Here is a 19728-nt window from a genome sequence, read left to right as displayed (position 1 = left end):
GCCAACAAACCATTCTAACCGTCGAGCGTAAAGCTATAAACAGCGTTCTCGTACGCAATATGGACGGTGCAGAAGTTAGTTTTGTTTTGTTTGTCAATTTGTGCAGGGTTGACGCTGGTTTTAGCCAATACCGGCTGTGGTTAGAAGTTTATTCGGACTGCAGCAGTGCGAGCACTGACAGTTGACTTTGTTGGCTTGCCTTTGGTGAATTGGCATTGAAAGAATTTGTGGAATTCTTAATTAAATTTGCATGCACGCAACAGTTTCCAGCATCTGCAGGACTCACTCAGCTAATCAGCAAACGGCTATATCAATACATATATATACATATGTATATAACTTTGGCTAATTTCTGATTTCGCTAAACTTAAAACTTTCGTTTGAGACTTTCTTGGCGCGTACTTTTGCAAGTGAAAGAACTTTGGTTGTTTAAGAAGTTTCACTTTGTAACTCATGAAACAGATGATGGAAACACTTTCGTGTGGCTTCATTTTTTGTCTCGTGGACAAGTGGTGGCACGACTGGCTTTTCAGTTAAAATTTAAGCAAAAATGTGCTATGATAAAAAGTGATTTAATGAATTACATACACAATATCTGGGATGAGGTTTGCTTGAAGACAGGTTTGCACCGAAGTCGACGAAGGCAGTGAACGCCCAAACAGGTTGCGGATGAATACATCAAAACCATCCACAAAATGCATTGGATCGAGATATCTGACACCCTAAAAAATATCAAAGAAACTTGTTGAACATATCGTTCCTGATAGGTTAGAGTCTACCCAATTCAAAGCGTGGAAAGACGGAAGAGTCAACAATGTAACATGTCACACATGAAAGGAAAATATTGCACACTTCTATGAATTGATCTTCGAATTACTTCTGCATTCACAGTGTTATTTGGATCCGACCCCGCTGGAATCCTCTGATTACGTGAGGATTTTTGAAATATATTTGTAGAAATGAGCGTGGACCCACCTTGTAGAATAATATTGATTCAGTACAAAAATCCTCACCAGTTCTTCTTCTCAAAAGAAATAAATGATATATCACTTATTTTCCGATCCAACCATTTTAGCGCTTACTGGACCGACAGACAGATTTCACCCAAATTTACCACCAAATAAAACTGAAAATTATTGTTAAAAAGTGTAAAACAATAATAAGGAATGCAGGCACAGTTAGACAAGCGTAGTACAAGCTGTTAAAATCTATACAAAACTGTTGGTTGTTGTTATTGCTAAATTTTGTATTTTTTTTTTTTGACTAAGTCTTCCTTAATTTAAAGATAAACTATACGAGTGTATACTGCCTAGAGGAACATAGCGCCTCAAAATTAAAGCTTACTTGTTAGTTGTTAGGGACTTTTCGAGAAATCTATTACAGCGTCTTTATTACTGTCAGAGATTCATTGCAACAAGCCCTTTTGTATACAGTGCAATGAAGTTTTACCCCAATTGAATACTATTTGCATATCTTCACATCTACTTTACTTCTGTTGACTTGCAGCCGAAAAGAGATGTACATATGTTTATGGTGAATCCATAATTCATAAAGTGCAAAGACATTGATATAAAGTAAATAAAGAAATTTTTACGCGCAACGTTTTGTCGCTAAGACGATATACTTCCACTGCGGAAAACCCAAACTGAGCAGTCGTAGCTCGAAGGCAAACGGAAGCGCCATAAAGTTAGAATCTACTGAAGCAAAGCCCCGAATGCGTCCACCGGCCCAGGATTAGCGAGTCAGCCGACTGGAAGATAAATGGCAACATAAATGCCAACAAAGCGACATAGCTGCGTTTTGCCTTGGGATCAAGGAAGTGCTGAGGCTTTCGTTCGCCTTCTCTCCGACAAACATACATGCATACATTAATACAGCGATGCAAATGACGTGAAGCGTGCCTAAATGAAAACGTTATGACATGCCTTGTGGCACACACAAACTCAAGCAAACATTCATGTGTTCAACGAGCAGTAATTGCTCTTTTCGGTAGACGGCAGACGGCAGGCGGCTATCGTACCAGCCAAGAGCTGGAGCGTCGTTGAATTGATGTTTTTTGGCAGCGCATTTATTTCCTTGGCGCGACATTCTACGCACATTAGCTGCAAATTGATACATAAACGCAGCAGGTGGCGCGGGCGGGAGCAGGGGTAAAGCCATGAATGAACGCGCTCGCGGCAAATGCGGAAACTCAAATAAATAAAACAAATGCAATTTCCGCGATGACAGGAAGCAGCTCAGGGCATCAAATCCACTCCGTTGACAGTTCAAAGCTCCAGAATCCCATAACAGTATTTGGGGGGGTTTGAAATTCAAATTTTAAACAAGTATAACTATTACAACGCTGCAGAGCATATCAATCCTTTGTTCTTGCCTAGAAAGTTTCAAACCGTGTTTCATTTCTCAGCTGCCCTAATACGAAATAGCAATAAAGCAAACACGACAAATAGCCACCTTTGAACTTTTTAATTATTAAAGATATGAACATATGTTTTGAAACCAACAAGTGGCTCCGAGCAGATAGATATGTTTTTTCTAAGCCCCCTTTCACGTTACTAAGGCTATATACATCAAAATTATTGGAATTACTAGACCGATTTGCGGGCCTCGGTCTGATACTATGAGTAAAAATTAGGATATCTTGATAAACCTTGGTACATGTGGCCCTTTGAAGATATAGGTATTATGAATCAGCAATTCGGAACATTTCGTTAATCTATATATCTGTAATTATATACATATATATATAAATATTATATACATATACATATGTATATATAAATTATGTGTCACATTTAGCATATTGTGTCCAGTTTGATCCAACTTAGGATAGTTTAATCCCAATTATGTTAAAAGTCAATAAAATGCGTAAATAAAACAAGTAAGGAAGGTCTAAGCTCGGATGTAACCGAAGATTTTATACTCATGCAACTTGCAAGAATCAAACTATTTATATTAAAAAATGTTGCGAAACAATTCAACATTGATTATTCGACGAAATATTAAATCGATTACAATCAAATTTGGTATCTTATTAAATTATATTAAAGGTCATGTACTCACTTAGTTTTATTAATATATTTTAATCGCGTCAACGAAAATTATATTAAAAACATCTGCAACTAAAATATATGTATGTTTGTGATATAAACTCAACCGAAGGGACTAAATTTAATATATTGAGTAGATGTGGAAGCTGTTAACCAGAGGATAAAAAGTCTATATATTAGAGATATGAGGTTTAGACCAATTATATTCATATTCAGTGGCAAAACACATAATTTTCAAGCAAACTTGTGAATTTAGTTTCATAAAATATCAAATATTTTGACCAACCTGTACGATTACGTCAGGTGAAAAGTTGGACCATATTATATTTGCTATATTGGGGACAGAGAAAGGAAAGGGAGAAATTTGAACATTGCCCAGGTGTACTTGAGACCATCTTTTCTAGCAATTTTGTAAATATATAAGCCACACACCGTCATAAGGCTTGTTCGAAAAACGAAAATCACAATATGTGGTATATGGGAGTGGGGGTACTTTATATATAAGGTCAAATATCTCCCTCCCGCTTTTTTGCTCTTCATTCAATGCTTTATAAAAAGTGTTACAGTGATCGGATTTAGTTAAAATATGCGCCGTTTTGTTCGATGATCTGTTTCCATCTAGACGGCAACGAGATGCCATATGCCGGTCTAACTCGATGTATTCCATGATTTGATCGGTATTTGTCGTCACAGATCTTCCGCCGGCTGGCTTATCCATGGTGTCGTTTTCACCGGCTCTGAATCGTCGAAACCATTCCTCCGCGGTTCGAAGTGATAGAGTACCATCCCCCAAAACACCATTAATCTCACGGAACGTTTCTCTAGCGGATTTGCCTTTAACGAAGGAAAATTTTAAAATAGCGCGAATTTCGGCGTTAGTGAACTCCATGTTTACACGTCTATAACTGTTGAACGCAATATCCAAACTAATCATGCATAGCGTTGTTTTGTAGGTTATGTCAAGACCTTTCAAATTATGTATAGTGTTGCCAGATACGAGCTCTGTAGCGCTTTGTACATAGCCGCGAAATTCAAAAGACAAAAAAGCGGAAGGGAGATATTTGACAACCTTATATATGGTATAAGGCCAACCGGAAGTTTGATAATTGTATATTAGGTATCCATTTAAACCATTTTGGCAATACCACGTACTGTTAACATGAAGGTGCACTATATTATATATGGAGTAAAGTCAGCAGGATGTTCAAAAATCGTGATATTAGTTATATAACATAAACCCTCCTTGGAATGAGATAACAGAATAATCTTTCAATGTATTATGGAAGAACATTTGGCCAGATGTAAGTCAGAGCAAAGACAAACGGAAATAATGGAATTAGCCAAACCAACCGGTTTGGATGAGGCAAATGTGGAAGATGTCGAAGAAATAGGTCAAGAAACAGCAGCAATACTGTCTAATGATGAGCTCCGTTTGTAAAAAGGAGTTTGATCACTATAACTGAAATTTTGGACCAATTTAATGATAATTATTCAAATTTTTACAGAACTTAAAAAGCAAGACCGAGTGTTATAAATGCTTTATTAACAACTTCTAACAGAATGCAAAAAGAAAACGCAAACTACAATAGATTAGATGCCTTCTTGAGAAAGATTCAATTAATTTGTTCTATTTCCCGTTACGTACCCTTTATATTGAATTTGGTCCTTTTGGTTGAGTTTATATCGTAGAATAGAATAGATAATATTTTGATTAGCATTATCACAACGCCATGTACCTTCGTCAATGCTAATGTAATAACTATTCCGTCTAACAACGAACGTTGAGCTCGTGTGCAACATTTATTTTTTAAGTTTTGAAGACTCCAGCTCCTTGCAAATCGCAAGAGATATAAGTTCAATATTCAAAGTTAGCTCTTCTGTCCTTGTTCTTATATCTTTTCTTGATTTCAGTGGAAGGCGTTTGGAAGCTGAGACCTGAGAGAATTAAAAGCTGATCTACATACTTTAGTCGTGAACCAAAAGCTATTTATTTGCATTGTACTTAAATCACTATCGTTTATTTAGACTTCGTGAAATTGTATTTCGAAGAATTGTAGTACTTATTATGGTATACATTGGAAATCCGACCGTTAGGTCATAGCGACAGGAAATTAACGAGCTTCTACGGCCTTAATTTGTGCGCTTTCTCCACAAAAGAGACTGTCCAGCTACACCTCTGGTTTGGCTTGTCCATCGTCTAGCTGTCAACGTTTCACCACAATCAACTTAATCAATTTCTAATTTGTTCGTAAACATTTTCGCATTTTGCGTGTCAAATTCAAATTGTCCTTTTGTTAATTATTCTCGCTTCTTGTCGAGCATCCACCACAAATGTAGACTCCAAAATAAAAAGCATGTTTACATGCGGATACGTGAGGGGGAGGGCAGCAGCTGCTGCCCAGTTACACTTTCACACGTTGCAACATTTGCCTGCGTAATGAGTAGGTCATCAAACAGCACATTAATCTCGTTGGCCTTGATGACTACGCAGCCCGGGCTATAACGTGCGGAGGACTCATCTATTTATTACGGACTCGACGAGTGAATTCCCCAACTTTCTGCTTACACGGGAAATGAGAAAATACTTGCTACCATGTACTCGCCTGCATGTACGTGCGTATATTCATACAAGTGTCCACATCATTCTTACATATAGTACTGTGCAAGAAAATCGATAATCCGAATATTTGTGTCCAAAACTGTCTGCTCTCCCGAGAAGGGAATTTGCAGGGGCTGTGACGTTGCATACATTCGCTTTGTTGCAGCAGTTTTTCAGCGGAATTATTTGGAGGTGTCTGCAAAACTTCACTTCACCATTTTGTGCATGAATTAAATATACAACTGTTAGACGAACAATGTACATATTATATTCTGAGTAACATGTTACGGGAGTATAAAAATATAGAAGTCAATATACATATGAGGATCGTCTATGTACTTGTGCTATGTAATAAACATTCGAGTAAATGCTTCTTATTATTGATACAACTTTTTATTCGCTCATAAAAAATCATAAAAAATAACAAAATCCTTTGTAATGGTCGACCAGCCAACTGAAGATGAAAGCGAATATAAAGGCTCTCCAAGCGTTCCAGGATAAATATTGAAAAAAAAATCCATCAGAGCAGTGAAAATACTGCTGCTACGTTGGCTTTAGAAAAGTCTTCGATTTTATTGGTTGGAATTTATTTGTGACGACAATGACCTCAGTTTGTAGCTTGTAAAGGACACAATTGGTTTGTCACATAAACTGCAGCGGCGGCATAGTCAGCGTTTGTAACTGCAATATCGACAACAACAACGCCATTATTTTGGTATCAACACTTTTGTTGTTGGCGCTTGCAAGTAGGAGTGTCACCATCATTTTTACTGAGAGCAACTTTTCCTCCACTTTGGGGTTGTCTTTGCTGTTCTGCCGTAAGTTGAAAAGAAAAATGTGTGTACACTCGGACCCAACATTTGCAAATGCTGAGAAAACCTTTCCTTTCTGAGAAGAGGCAAATGAAGAGCGCAATTGCCTTTCGGGAACTAAGTTGACTCTCTTTGTTGGAATGCTCTGCTGCTTGATATCTCGAGCATGTGCACTAACGCTATTTAAGAGAAAATCTGATTAAAAATGTAAGTGAAAGAAAAAATTGTCTGAATTTACTTTAAGTACAAATGCTGATGATTGTGATTTTTATATAAGGATAACGACAAGAAATAAAATAGGCAGTTCGGATGGGGCCTTGAAGAGTCTTGACAATTATAAGTATCCAGTATTTCTTAACCTTTGGATCTACGTTGTTTTAATTCTTGCATTTCAGTTTAAGAAAAGGATTTAAGAAAATATTTGTTCACTTCGAACGTGACTTGTTCAATCGGTCTGCTGCCTCCGTTTTAGGTTAGACTACTTGACCATCTCGATAGCAGTGACATCATATTAAATCGGTATATATCCATATCCTCTACCCTCGCTCAAAAATTGGCAGAACTTTTTGATGTCGCAAGAAGTCATTTTACCTCGATACCGTGTTTTGGCCAGTGAAAAAGTCAGTGTCAATGTATGAGAGCATGTATTGCCTTGGTGATGGATTAATCGTCTCCATTTACTGCTTTAATGTATTTCTCCATGCACTTGGGCAAGCAATCCACTCAGTCTTGTAGGTTGCTTCAATTGCATTGTCGCTAATTAACCATTATAAGCGATAATTAGCGGGCTTTTGCTTTGATCTGCTTGGACACCGACCATTTTTTGGACTTGGTTAATCTTGGAATATTCAAAGATTTGTTTTGTTTGGTCTTGTAATATCGTATGGATTCAGTATTTTCTTAGCCCAAGCAAGTGTGTCAATGTGTTCCCGTTATCCAAATAAACAATCTTCTTACAGACTACTTGCAAAGATGTTTTTCTCGAATGCTAAGGCTTTTTATGTTATAATCTCAAAACACGTCCAATTACACCTACCGTTATAATAGCTTCTCTTCCAATGTTATTAAAAGAAATTGCCACACTTAATCATCCTTTCCATTTATGGTGATGAAAAAACGATTGCAGGGAGGTGATTAGTGAAGTCACTGCCGACTGGCGGACGCGAGTTCCGAGCAACAAGACACAAAGCAGCATTTAATCCGTTTTGTCCGTTTAATAGACGGTCACTCTCCTTCCCAGCTCGGCCAAGGCGCCTCAAGCGACAGTCATTAATCATCCGCCAAGTGCAATGCGCGCGTCTTGGAGCAGATTTCAATTACTAATTACGGTTGACATGTGGTGCCAAAGCCACAAATTTGCGTTTAAATTTTTGCCGCAAGGGGAGCTAATCAAAGAACATGCTTGTTTTTATCAAAAAAATCTAATCTTTTTACAAGCTCGCTTTGGGGTGTTTTGATGAGGAAAATTGGAGTACTAAATGGCTAAACTTACACCCTACCATTCTGGGGGTGTGTTTGTGTGTAAGGGGATAACGGCTAGTCGTTTGGCCGTCGCGGTGTGAAATTCGTGAAACATGACACCGCACTTAATTTACAATTCATTTGGTGCCATTGTGGTTGTTATTGCAGTTATTGTTGTTACAACAGGTTTTGCTTCACGGGATGTGCCACACGCCATCATAGTCGGCTTAATTGCATGATGAGTCGGTGTTTTCTTCACTGTTTCTAATTTTTTCTTCTTTTCTGTGTTGCTTTTAGGTGATGCTTTGTTTTTATAAAAAATTGGGTATATTAGTGGCCATTATGACGGTATTTAGTGTCAAAATATGGTAATAACCATTTGACATTTCAAAATAGCGAACTTATGTACATATTTACGGCTATACGAGTAGCTGCTGTTCGCAAGTTTGCCGTAATTTCCCTACAGAGTCTAGTGACATTACCATAGATAGTACAGAGAGCACATCTGTTGGCTATATAAAAATTTACTGCAATTACTTGAATATTTATTTAACAGAATTTTGTAGCAGATCAAGATTAACTACCCCAGCAAATCGCAATTACTCTTCTTCACCCTTTGAACTCCAGCGTGCTATTGCTTCTTCTTGCGCTTGCTAAGAGCTTGCCGCACAAGGGCTCGCCTTGTTTGCTTAGTTATTTACTCATACACTGACCGAAACCGAAACATTGCAAAATATCCTTAAGCCATGCAGTTAGTCTAATGAGCTGCCATGCATATTACATGTAACCCATTGTAGAGCATTAATATTCTCTACCCCTCGAACCCAAGCCAATAACTTAATAGTTGTAGCCTCTTGTGAGCGAATAGTTGTATACTTTAAGGCGCTTGCTTGTAGTTTCGTCTTTACTGCTGTTCTTCACAATGAACAATGCACTTATATATTATATACACATACATAGACATATATACAATGATGTATATACAGGCGTGTTCATAAGAAGTTTTTCTTTGTTCCATAAGCTTTTCTTCAAACTCCAATTATGGACATACAAATATACGTACTCAAAAGTTAGAATTTTACGCGGGTCCACAAGTGATACAATTACAGAAAAACGTCGAGATCCTTATTACGACTACTGGTGTCATACTTGTGGAGGTGTACGATGCATTATGAATATTAAGACGCAGACTGGCTTAGCACAGAAGAGGAAGAGCGCCTCTGCCTTAGAGAGATCACTTCCGTTGTAATAGCACTAATTTGAAGCGGCTGCGATTATCGAGGGGATACTACAAGTATATTTATGAACCAATTGTCTCGCAAACATTCATACATGTACAAGTATGTTGTTTGAGGTACTCAATTATGATGAAAAATAATTTTAAATACAACTTAATCTGTATGCATATCGAAAAAGCTTGTGATTACGACTTCTAAAATTTAATTAGGTAAGCATTTTTCTATTAACGAGTAAGGAATTAATTAATTTTTAATTCTCTAAAATTTTTAATTTTTAAATTATGTGTACTATAGCTTTACTTTGGACTGCAACTTTTAAGCAATTTCTATTATCTATTTATCTATTGGGAGAAGATGTGGATCGAGATCAATCATGCCACCACTACCTCCAATCAATCTCTAGTTTGAATCCATCCACTTATTTGCCCTCACAGTAGATAGCCCAGGCATCAACAAAGATGTTAAAATACTATTTAATGCAGGCACCTTAAAATATTTTAAAGTCAATAAAGTTTCAATGCAATTCAATTCTTGCGAGAGTGGCTTAGAAACTCAGCTTATTTTAGCTTTTACTCATAGGCGAATTCGAAATGATTAAATGTCTCATATAAAATTGGCAAATATGGATACGAAAAAATAGAGTTTGCTTAGTCAAAAATCAGCTTTAAAGGAGTTCCCCAATCGCTTTAAGCTACACACTGCGATGTACGTGAGTATGTGCCTTTAAACGACTGAGTATATAAATTATTTAAATGATTATTTTATTATCCCGAAATGTGTGAATCACATTTTATGAAAATTGCAAAATTATACAAATGCCTCCCATTTATGGCTGTAACTTGTGTCTTTAAATATTGCTACGTGCAAAGTGGTGCGGAGGCACAGCAGAAAAAAAAAACAAAACAATGAATTTGGCGCATTTTCACCTGTGATAAGAGGTCGCCCCGACTTAGACTCGGGCGGTGTCTGAACACGAATTTAACGACAATCGAATGTCGGGACATCTGGTAGACAGCGAACAGCGCGAATATGTTTATTTGTCACATTAACATTTATGAGTGTCACGAGCGTCGGTTTTATTACTTTTACGAGCTTGTAAAATTTGCAAACAACGGTGGGAGAGTGTCAAAATAAGCGCAGAAATATGAAATTGCGAATATTAAAGTGTATTAAAAATTCAGTTGCTCAAGCTGTTCACCAACCCCCCTCGTGTGTACACACATATTTATAATGTTGTTCCAATGAGAGGCGTTTACGGAGTGCACTGCACTGAGAATGTCGGGATTGGGTGCTTTGAATAATTGCAAATTACTTGACTTTTCCGTTTGCAATTCTGTATTTTATTGCCTTTTCCAGCAGCAGACTGGTGGCTCGCTGCTGAGCACTGTGTTTGTGGGCCTGTGTGTACGAGTATAATAGTGTATACAAGCGCTTTGATAATTCAGCCCTCACAATGGCAAGCAGATGCCAATTCTATAGCGGCTTAAGATGGGGAAATCAATTTACAAATGTAAACTTTTACCGAGAGTCCTTATTGCGTCGCGTTGCACTACTTGAACATTTCAAGTATAAACCGACCTGCCTCGACTTTTGCTTTGTGTATATGCATATACAAGTAAGTATAGGTATCTGCGAGTTGCCAGTGATTGAGTGGTAGGAAGGCAAGGCTTATAACAGAGATGCTTTCAAACATAGAGAATTTAATTCATTTTTATGAAAAAGAGACAAGAATGTCGGAGTGGTAGCTGCATTTTGTGCGCTGCATTTAATCTGCGATTGCTTTTCAGTGCTCGACAAACGCTTCACCCTTCAGCAGATGAATGCATGAAATCTTTTGATGCACGGACCATCCCAGCGCACTTCTCCTAATACAATTTACTTATTTCTCTTTCAAAGTAAATAATCGTAAATATCAATTCGTTACGGGGGCTCTAGTGGTGGCTACCTCTTCGATATTTGGAGAAATAAATTCCCGATTGTGGCGTAGGAACATATCTTAATTTTTTTATTGAAACGTAATAAATAAGTTGTGGTTTTGCATTTCATTAAATTGCGACTAGTAAAAATAATTATACTAACAAGCAATAGGGGTATTCAGACCGAACATGTTAATCTGGCAACTCGTTAGTTGATGCTTCGTTAAAACACTTTACTGTGAACATACATTTTGCTCTATCTCAGTAGTGTGTTAATTTTGTCGCAAAACAGTTTATTCAAGCTTTTTTAAATACTTACCATATTTTTTTTAAATTTGATACTTTGGTACTCGGTAGAACGACAATCTGTTAATTTTGCAAAAACAAAATACACGTAAAAAACTAACGAATTAACAAAGCTGGTGTGAATACCCCAACATTTCAAAATTAATAATAATTTTAATGGAGTTTTTTACTATTTCAGGACCTGAGTTCAAAGGGACTGGTAATAATTATGTATGTTGTATTAACACATGAACTGAAAAGTTCCGAGCCTCACACATAGATTAAAAATCTGTTTAAATTTCATGACATTCTATTAGTTTGCGAGTTTAAGAGTGACGCTAAAACCATTTCGTGTTTTAATTTTACACTTTTCTTGATGGGAAAAAGTTCCCTTAAAGCGAAGCAATGGCTTGAAAAGTGTTATGGGGACTCCGCACAACCAGAAACCACAATAAAATGTTGGTTTGCTTACTTTAAACATGGTTGTAGAAACACCAATGACGCAAAACACAGTGGGCGTTGAAATGAGGCTGTAATAACAGAAAACATAAAAAAATCCACAAAATCGTTCTGATTGATCGGAAAGTGAAGTTGCGTAATGGCAGCTATCATCGTAAGGATTTGAAAAGAACATGTTGGCTTTATATTGCACGAGCATTTGTCCATGAGAAAGCTCTGACCAAAAACAGCAACGTGATAATGATTCTGAGCAATGTTTAGCCATGTTTAAACGTAACAAACCGGAATTTTTGCGTCGATATGTGACACTGAATGAAACCTGTATCCATCACTTCACTCAGCAATCAAAACGATCGTCATTTTAGTGGACAGCAGCTGGTGAACCTCGTCCAAATGATTATGGCCTCGGTATTTTGGGATATGAAAGGTGTAATATTCATCGACTATCTTGTGAAAGGAAAAACCATCAATATTGACTATTATACTCGCATAGCGATATTGGAACGTTTGAAGTCCGAAATTGTAGAAAAGCGACCGCATATGTCTTGTTGTTTTATGAAGACCGTGTGACGCTGGAATGGTTGTGTTGCTTGGTGATTGAGATTATATTGATGAATGAAGCCAATTTTGAACAAAAAACAGAAACCGTGTTTTCTTTGTAAGGCCCGTGACTTTTCAGCCCATGTGTTAGATCTGTACTTTCGCCTTAGGAAGGTAGATGAAGACATGATCGCTTTAATATTATATATTTGTGATATCAAAGCAGGGGGAAAGGTATTTAGGGAAGCATGCCCACTTAAGTTATAGATTATTACTTATTGACTGGGGTAACCGTTTCATAGTTAAGAATCAATTTACGTCAATGGACGGAACGGAGCAAGTATAATAAGTTTTATTCAGTGATGAATAGAAAAGTAGTTTACCATTGGAATACACCGTATTAACTGTTGTGCAGTATGGAATGAGGAGTGGAGCGTACATTATGCCTTGTGTTTATTGTTTTTGTCTTTCTGTTTTAAATAAAGTACTAAGAAATTCTACAAAATAGCGTTATAAGGGAAAGTTTCATCTAGTGTGACTGGGACAACTTTAGTATAATGTTTTACGATTTTATAATATTACTATACATAAAGATGTAGTCATCAAAACTGATGTGATAAAGATAGTTATTGTGCCCCTCTAAATACTAAGAAATAGTTTGCATTTGGATGTGTTTCATAATAATTTAAACAGAAAGAAATCTGCTAGAGCTCTGTATTTTCACTTGCTAGGATTTGTGTTGGTTAAGCGGAATGTTAGATCAACTGTGTTAATCTGCAATTTCCGAATACGCAAAGTCTGATCAATACGAACGGCTAATATAAGCTGTAATCTTCGTTAAAGTTCGGTTTTAGTATTTTTCACTAATGTCTCGTAAGCTAACAGCAAATCCCAAGTAGGTTTTGTGTTTTGAAAAACCAATTAAGAAAGAAGCTTCTTTCTATTTTCTCCTTCTTTTATACGATTTCGTTGCACTTTGAACTTGCAGCGTTTGGGTGTGACGCGAATTCGTAATGGGTTTGTGACGCAGCAAATTTTTAGTTTAGTCATTGCTTCGAAAATTGGACAGTGATTTATAAGGTACACAGCGCTAGTCTTTTTGCGACTGACATTTAATTAACTCCGTTAGGGAAGGAGTCAGACTAGTTTACAGTAGACGGCAAGATGACAGACGTTTTTAGTGGCATAGTGATGACAAAATGCCAGAAAGCTGATGAGAAAGAACTGAAAGGCTATCTGAAGGTGAGAACTAATGGAGCTCGAGGCGAAATACTTGTAAAACCAAATCTTATAGGTGGCCGCCGTAGCGGGAAAGTTGAGTGCATGACTATCACTCGGTGAATGGTCGGTGCGAGTTCAGACAACAGCAAAAACCATCGGTATAGTGGTGGGCATAGGTATTGATAAAGATCAATCTCACTATTTGCAAGGCGACACTTAAAATTAATAGCTTCGAGAAAAGTGTGTTTTCAAAAAATATACTCAACATTCAGAGAATATAATATAAATTCGGCGCTAATAAATAGAGGAGGAACATATGCATGTGTGTGACTGCGGAAGGAAAGGGGTGTAGCTGGCTGAACGTTATCCAATCCGGACTACGTGTTTGTTTTGTTAAAGTGAGCGGAAAAATTCTTTTCACCTTCCACGCAACCTGATATTTACACACAAGCACAAAAGCCGCATTACTACATACAGATATTCATTGGTGCAAGTGTATTAGGGTCTCCTTTGACTTATTCTAACAGGATCAAATTCACTTAAAAATATTATTTCCTCATACTCTTCGCCGCAAAGAAAACATTAAAGAATCTCAATCGCAACCGCATTTTCTTGCGCCAACAACTCTTAACAAAAAATCAGCGTACACTGAATACGACTTTTCATGCGTGCTTCAGCCAATTTGATCCAGGTCCTCCGGCACCCCCTGACGGCGAAGGCACAAGCACGTGAAGCTCCCACCACACGTTTCAGCATTCCAACTCACATATGGTGTGCGCGTTTGTGTTCGTGAGTGTGCGCTCGAAAGGTTTACCCAAAGACTTAGAAGGTCTCTCCCCAATCCGCGAACGCATCTGAAACGCGCTGCCTTGCATGATTTTCAACCTTTCCATGGTGAACTTACGAATGTGAATGTGTCTCAGCCGCAAGCTTTGTGTGACCGGCCGCACAGTTTGAAGTTTCGAAACAAGTGAGCATTGCTGGTTCGCCACATCCAGGGAGCGTGTGAGTGAAGTTTTAGTGAAAGATTTAATGGCCTCTAGGCGTTTGTCGTTCAAATGTTAGTTTGCCATTGGTTCGGTGTGCATTTGCGGTTCCAATAAAAGTCGAGATCTGTGGTTAGTGAGTGACTTTAAACTTTTATGAGATAAAGACATTCAGCGCCGCTGGGAAATTGCTAAACGTTTTTCAGCTGTACGGAGTTGGGTCTTATGATTTGTGTGCTCGGTAATCATAATGTTGGCAATTACCTTAATAGCTTGTTCATATTGTTATACTTGTAAACTATTTATGGTTAATTTTGACTCATTAAATTAATTTTGGGAAGAATGTGCCAAAAGCCGAATATAAAGATGCCGTTAAGTGTCTGCATGTCAACGCATGTGCCTTAATAGAATTCCATTTTATTTCCGTTGCATATAAAATGAAGTACAGCCGGCCAGGCTCCTGCCAAGAAAACATTTCATTTTAAGACAATAATTAGACAATAATTATTAAGATAATAATTAAGATGTCTATAAAAAAATAAAGTTTACAAAAGGAATTCATCCATTTGGGGTAATCCTTCAAACGAAAATACCAGATTTTCGAAAAAAAAACCTTATGATTGGTGGCAGCTTCCATTGCCATTCACATCTTGAAATGATCAGGATGACAAGTTTCGAGTGACTGTATGTTTGTTTGTTGAGATATCTTGATGAAACTTGGTATACATGTTCCTTGGCTCCCAAGGGTTGGTATTGCAGATGGGCGAAATCGGTCCATTGCCACGCCCTGTCATTCCATACAACACAATTTTAAATTTCATCTGATCCTTTCAGTTTTCAATATACGAATCAAGAACCAATCAATATATCCAGATAAAGCTTTGCACGAATAGTGCCTTTGAAGTCTGCCATCTTATGACCAAAAATTGTCCAAATCAGACCAAATCATTCAAGCCCAAAGATAACGAATATATGGACCCCAGTTCTTGCTGCGAACTTTTTTTTCGAAAATATCGGTTAATCTGTTAGACATATTATAGAAATTCGGAGAGAATCCATTTCTGTACCCCCCATATATGGCGACAACAAAAGGAATATTGTTTTTTCGCTTGGTACTCTGAAAAATCGGTCCTTAGGCACCTCTACGAAAATCTCTGAGTTATAAAATTCATAAGAAAAAAATAAATTTGCCTTATAATAATCAAACTTCAACCACTAATACCTTTTAAACAGTGAGGTTTACGAAAAAATTGTAATCATTTTGTAGAGCTGTCAGTTTCCTACAAAATCTATGAAACGAGTTATTTTTTCATTCGGAAGACCTTCCCGTTACAATTAAGAACTCACACTTGGAGAGATTTTCATAGATGTGGCTAAAACATATTTTACAGAGTACCAAGTGAAAAAAATATTTATTTTTTGGACCCACCCTAATATATAATATATATATTCTATATGGTATATATAGATATATGCTGCTATTGTCTACAGTTAGCGTAATTCATGATTGGTGAATGGGACCTTAACTCCGCTACCCATTGGTCGGTAGTCACACTCCACAACGAGCATCATTTCAAAGTTGCGCTTTTCGCTCACGTTTATACATTCCCAAAGAGCTCTTTAAATTGGTCCAGTTTATTTATTTATGAAAAGTACATACGTTGTACATGTGATAAGATGACAAACAAAACCCAAAAGAAAAAATGGAAATTTTAATTATTTCAACAAAATTTTTTCACAGAAACGCGAGTCAAGCGTTGAACAGACCCAATATACATATATAAAACGACAAAAATAATTATCAAAACATTTCAGGTGCGCAATGCGAGGCACAATGCCAGAACCTGCATATTTAAAAAGGGTCTTCCTTACACACAACTCACTTTCTCACTCACTTTCCTTTTCATGTGGATATGTTTTCTTAGCTGCTTTTCGTGTTTACTTTTCAAAAGATTTCCCTCGAGGGCGAAAGTTCAAAAATGTTGCCAAATTAATATGTCAAGAGAAAGAGTTGTAGCTGCTGCCTAATTATGCAGCACATTCAATTTTTGTTGTTCACCGTTGTTGTCGACTTTAAAACTCCTTCAACATTAGCGGCGTTGAAAGTTTCATACGCACTCCTGCAAGTGTTCAATGGGGACATTTTTTACCCCGAAGGCTAATATTAAATTAATGCAAATTACATAATTTCTCTCGCCACCGCTGGCAAGGGGTAAATAAGGGCGAAACAAAATAATGAATGTGTATTTAAAAATTATGAAAATGTTGCTTTTTAAATATTAAATACGTGGAGGGCGGAGTTTTATGGAAGTTAATGAAATCGTAAAAGTCATTTGCTCAACATTTTCGGCCATGGAAGGTGACTCTAAAGCTTAATATTTTCATTAGACACGTCTCCCTTAAGCGCTTTTGTTACTGGATACGCTGCTTCTCAAAGTCTCATAGATTTAATTTTTTAATTTTACACAGTTGACGAATCGAACGCATACAAAAAATTACAACATAACATATATTATATACAATGCATATATGTGTACATATGTATATGTATTACTGTCACTGAATGAGTAAATCTTCCGAAACACATATTGGCAATACAATTAAAGGCTTTCGCTGTTTACGAGGCATGCCAATGTGTTAAGATTACGAAAGGGAGCAATTAAAATCGGCATGCGCTGGAAAAGGTATGCATTTTGCTACCGTTTTTCTCCAATTACTTCGCTACCTAATAAAAACAACAGAATTAATAGCGCCGATGAATCCGAAATAAAAAATTAGTCGTCGTAACACTTACAAACGCAAGTACAAGACCATAAGTGTTAAAGTATGTGTAGCTGAGTTCTGAAATAACTGTAGCTGCGGTACCTTATGAGATCCTCGGCTCTCGATGAGGGCACGACACGAATAATTGCTTTTGTTTTATGGCGAGTTCCGAGATTAATGACGTAAAAGCTTTTTACTTGTAAATCTTACTAGGGGAGGTCTCACTAAGTATACTTACACTTCCAAGCTGCAGGAATGTGTGTTTGTGTGTTGTAAGTACTCCGTAAGGACATCGACCTTGACGATAATGTTTCGCTTTATAGTTTCAGCTTCCATTCGGTTGTACTGTGTCGAGCCTGCAGCGGAAGGAGGCATCGGGCAGCTAATCATTGTCAAACTGAGTAAACTTTGTCCCATTACTGACTTTTGCTTAAGCTCAGCTACACCCCACCACATCCACTTGATACGAGAGTTGCCAGGTAATTTCCACCTTGAGTCTTGAGTACCAGTGAAAAAATAAATAATCAAATAGTATGTAATTTTTTGTCACTAGCTTATGTGAAAATTACAATAAAAAAATTTACAGAAAAATTCTTGTAATATACAATTATAAGTTATCGAGGAAAAATTAAAAAAAAATTAAACATATATTAATCAAATATGCCGAAGGCCATACAGGGAAAAGAAGTTTTGGAGGCGCTTGCCGAGTTTAAGGAGCCTGTGACCTTGGACGAAATCGTGCGCTACGTAGCAGAAGTTAGTTCACAGTCAGAAGATAAAGTGAAGAAAGTTGTTGAGGAGGTCTTGAGTGGTGGAGTGCGGTATGGGTTTGTGCAGAAGCACAATGAGTTTTATTATCGAGTTTGCGACGCTGTTGATGCTATGGACGAGAGCTCCGAAATGGATGAGGATGACGAAGTCGATAGTGCGGAGAGCTTAGAGAGTATGGACAGTGGTGATGTACCTCCTGAGCCGAAATCAAAAAAGGGCACAGAGACAAGGCCAGCTAATGCACGTTCGCCATCGCGAAAGGTGTCGAAATCAAAAAAAAATAATAAATACGAAAAGGATCGTAAAGGTAAAACCACAAGAGATGTTCTCAGCGAAGAAGAAGAAGAGGAAGAAGAAAACGTCCACGACGAACACCGACATAGACGGTCCCATAAGTGTTACAGCGACTGCAACAGTTTTCACCGAAGACAGTCGGTTGACGACTATGGATATTTACGAGCTCGGAGTCGCTCGGCTTCACGCCGTCGATAGAGCAGTGCTGCCCAGCAAGCGTATGAGCAAAATCGCGCTAGGTTATTTGTTGTCGTATGAGTCAAGCTAGTTTACCATACTAAAAATTGTCTGTAAATTGTAAAATTTATAGTAGAAAATAAAAAAAGAAATATGCAATTTGATTGATTTAACGAAGACATTTCTGGGTATATTTGGTTTACATAGTGAAACCAGTTGGCAACTCTAATGGGAAAACAATAACTCAGTTGCAGCCGCCATTTCTCAGGTCTTGAATTGAATCGTGCTATAAACATTGTTGCGCCGAAAGTTCTAATTACTGTTGGTGTGGATTTTTTTCTTTTCACCATTTGACAAATTTCCGGAGCATAAGAGTCTTTTGGGACATTTTCCATACTCCCGTTCATTTAGCGCAAACACGAGGGGTCGACTGTAATGAGTTTAGGAGGTGGTCCTTCGCATAAAAACACGCAATACTGAAATTTAGTTGGCGTGGCTTGCTTGTTAATGAGAATCAATGGACCCAGCGAGATTGTGACACACGACAAACAGAGTGGTTAGAGTGCAGACTTCGAAACTTCCATGATAACAATGTGCTGAGGTGTTGTCGTAAATAGCGAAACAATGCACAAATAACGAGGCGGCTCAACGAACCTTTCAAGATTTATTTCTTTTTGTGCAAATTGAAGTTTGGTGCTCATCGGCTACGAATGCTACGTGTTTGTAGAGTGCTTGCCTCTGTGCACGAAACGCAACTTATACGTTGTCCATTACTGAAGACACAATAAAACAACCGGGCACAAAGGTGGGTGTTACTACAACGGCATTAAATAACATGGCTTGACATTTATGACCTCTTCCACCGTAGTTTCTGATAGAATGAAAAAACTATTTTTCGCAATGAGTGAAGACTCTTCTCATTTTGCTTAGTACGTGCGTGTAATTAAACTTAATAATTGTTCGGTAATGACTCGTCGCATATGGAGAAGAGACATCAAATGCCTTAACAGGTGTTGTAACTCATGAGCATAAGCCAAATATTAACCGCTTTGAACCGAAAACGTCATCTTAAATCGAACCTTGTATATTGCTCTATATTTGTGGCATTACGTATCGGGATTATCTCCTAAACTACTGAACCGATTTTAGGAAAAAT

General features: G+C 37.5%; 1 protein-coding gene across 1 annotated transcript; it reads left to right on the top strand.

The window, feature by feature from the left end:
- Positions 1-17871: 17871 nt before the first annotated feature.
- On the top strand, positions 17872-18736 carry LOC106614656 (uncharacterized). Its single transcript, XM_014230505.3, has one exon. It carries the CDS (start codon positions 17991-17993, stop codon positions 18591-18593), a length of 603 nt encoding a protein of 200 aa, XP_014085980.2. The 5' UTR covers positions 17872-17990; the 3' UTR covers positions 18594-18736.
- Positions 18737-19728: the final 992 nt, after the last annotated feature.

Source organism: Bactrocera oleae, chromosome 5 (genome assembly GCF_042242935.1).
Source record: "Bactrocera oleae isolate idBacOlea1 chromosome 5, idBacOlea1, whole genome shotgun sequence".
NCBI lineage: Eukaryota > Metazoa > Arthropoda > Insecta > Diptera > Tephritidae > Bactrocera > Bactrocera oleae.
This window is presented reverse-complemented; position numbering and strand designations above follow the sequence as displayed.